Genomic DNA, 2891 nt, shown 5'->3' on the forward strand with positions numbered 1-2891 from the left:
TTATACATGAGAGGGGAACCATTATACATGAGAGGGGAACCATTATATATGAGAGGGGAACCATTATACATGAGAGGGGAACCATTATATATGAGAGGGGAAACATTATACATGAGAGGGGAACCATTATACATTAGAGGAGAATCTTTGTTTTTGTCACATTTTGACACAGAATACTGCATTTTTTTATATTCATATAAGAATTGATTGATGACTAATGATTGATGACTGAACTCCTTACTTGTATTCTCTTGTTTTTGTAGGAAATAAATACTGTGAAGCTAGCAGCAAACTTTGGGAAACTTTGTACAGTCCCCTTGGATAGCATTCTTGTAGACAACGTTGCACTACAATTTTTTATGGGTAGGTAAAACTTTATTTAAATAATAGAAGATGCTAAATTTTTATGGATTTTAAACTCATGGTAAAAGTACAAGTTAGCAAAAAAATTACATGAATTTAATAGTTCTAAGTGTATAGTCCAGTGATATTAAATACATTGTTGAGGTACAAGCATCCTGTGTCTATCTCTCTAAACTGGTTCTTCTGTTATAAGGCAGACTTCCTGCTTATGAAAGTGATTTACTTACTTCCTTAGCGTATCCTCAGGATTCTTTCATGTTGTAGCATATGTCAGAATTTTTCTCCTTTCAAAAGCTGTCACACACATGCACACACATGTGTGCATGTATGCTCACTTTCCTATCCCCTAGTACCCTTTACATGTCCACATATTCCCTCAGGAATCATGGGTTATTCTGTAGTTGAGTTAGTGTAAGTCAGGTTGCAGTGTGTCTAGTTGTATAGTAGCTGTTTAGTATACGGTGTCCAGCTCTGTTAGGTGTATAATAGTAAGTGCACTTAGTGAATTGTACTAGGGCTTTGTACTAATGTTTTGAAGATCCACCAACCTTTTTTTTAGTGACTGTCCCGTTTTACATTTTAGCTAGTTCACTCTCCCAGGTCTTTACTCAGGCTTCCTTTAGAGTTCTGTCAGGCCCTGCCAGTACTTCCTGGAGTTGGCTTCCTGTTCTGGTACCTTGCATGTAGTTTAATAATTTAAAGTATTAGTATGAATTTTAGATGATTATTTTGCATTCCAATTTGAGCTCATTTTTTCTTTTTATTTAGAAACTATGGAGGTAGATTTTTTTTTGAAAATAAAAACTGCTTTTCATAACTAATAAACATTTGGCAAAGTATTTTTAGTTTAAATCATAGAAGATTCTATTATGCTTTAAAATTCATTGAGAAACATTACTTTATTGGCCCAGTCCTTAGTAATTGGAAGCAGAAGGATTAGGAGAACAAGGTTGTTAGCTATATAGCAGTTCCAGCCTGAGATACATGAGTTCCTATCTCAAAACAAACATACAAAAATATTACTTTATTGGGAACAAATAATGTAAAATTATATTTATTTGTGAATGAGAAATTTTGGTTTTATGTTGATTTTATAGTACTTGCTTATTTTTTAATGTCACATTAAATTATTTTTATATGGTAGACATTTCTAGTAAAAATCCTCGAGTCAATGCTAATCTTAATTTTAATATATCTAGAAAATTTCATGTTATTACTAATTTTTATTCTGATTAGATATTAAATATTGGTGAAGTACTTAGTAATGTAAAGTCTCATGAAGCATGTTCTTTAGAAATTTTATCATCAAGACATGATACTAAAAAGCTTCAAATTGAGCATAGTGAATTATGCCTATACTCATAAGGATTAAGTATCAAGATCTTAAGTTCAAGCAAGCCTGGACTACTAGTGAGATTGTTTTTTCTCAAAAACAAACAGAAAAAGCATTCTCCTGTTTCCTGTGTAACTCTTATTTTACTTAACCAATTTAAAATTACATTTTAATATTACTTTTTGACATTAGAGACTTACTAAAGCTTTTGCTTTTAATTGTTTATTTTTGAGATTAATATAATTCTATCAATCATTTTCCTCCTTCTAGATCTCCTCATGTATCCCACCTTACTCTTCAAATAATTGACCTCCTTTTTGTTTAACTGTAGTTACATACGTGTGTGTGTGTGTGTGTGTATATATATATATATATATATATATATATATATATATATATATATTCCTTAATATACAATTCAGCCTGATCTGTCTGTATAATGTTACTTGTAGGTGTTTTCAGGGAAGACTATTTCCCAATCTCAGCTTTTCTTAGTTTCCTGTAGTTCTTTGTGTAGGCTTGAGGACACATGGGCTTTCTCTACTGCACTTCAGTATGTGAAATGTAGAGTTCTAGATATTTGAAATTGTTCCCTTCTTATTTGTCATGCAGTATCATGAACCTAAAAGTATGGCATTAGTAACTGTCTTGCTGTCGCCTCTGTGTGGTAGATTATATGCAGCAAACTGGAGGCCAAGCACATCTCTTCTTTTGGATGACAGTGGAAGGGTACCGGGTCACAGCCCAGCAGCAGCTAGAGGTTCTCTCAAGTCGTCAGAGAGATGGCAAACAGCAGACTAACCAAACCAAAGGTCTTTTAAGAGCAGCAGCTGTTGGAATTTATGAACAGTATTTATCTGAAAAGGTAAGGGTTCATTATGGACATCATTTTCTATATTACGCAGTATCATTCAAAATAATTAGTGTGATACTATACTGGGCATGATAGCTTCCTGGGGATTATCTTTCTGTGTCTTTTTATTCTTGTTGTTCAAGAGAGGAATCCAATGTTTATAAAATCAAATAAATGTGCCTAAGGTCATGGAAATACTAAATGAGTAAGTCAAAACTGGTAGTCACTTTAGATTCAAGAACATGATGAATGGAAATGAGGATACAGAGATAAAAAACATGTGAAAGCAAGCAGAAGAGAGCTGCAGATGGACCTTAGCGTACAGCAGCAGTCTAGCTTGCA

General features: G+C 33.3%; 1 protein-coding gene across 3 annotated transcripts in view; it reads left to right on the plus strand.

The window, feature by feature from the left end:
- Snx13 (sorting nexin 13) overlaps positions 1 to 2891 on the plus strand; it is a 94739-nt gene that overhangs the window by 57494 nt on the left and 34354 nt on the right. For all 3 annotated transcript variants that reach the window (XM_028768782.1, XM_028768780.1, XM_028768781.1), the window contains exons 12-13: positions 264 to 363; positions 2368 to 2561. In XM_028768782.1, coding sequence (XP_028624615.1) covers positions 264 to 363; positions 2368 to 2561 — 294 coding nt within the window. The remainder of the gene's footprint in view (positions 1 to 263; positions 364 to 2367; positions 2562 to 2891) is intronic.

This window comes from Grammomys surdaster, unplaced genomic scaffold, assembly GCF_004785775.1.
Source record: "Grammomys surdaster isolate TR1022 unplaced genomic scaffold, NIH_TR_1.0 188, whole genome shotgun sequence".
In the NCBI taxonomy this organism is placed as follows: Eukaryota; Metazoa; Chordata; class Mammalia; order Rodentia; family Muridae; genus Grammomys; species Grammomys surdaster.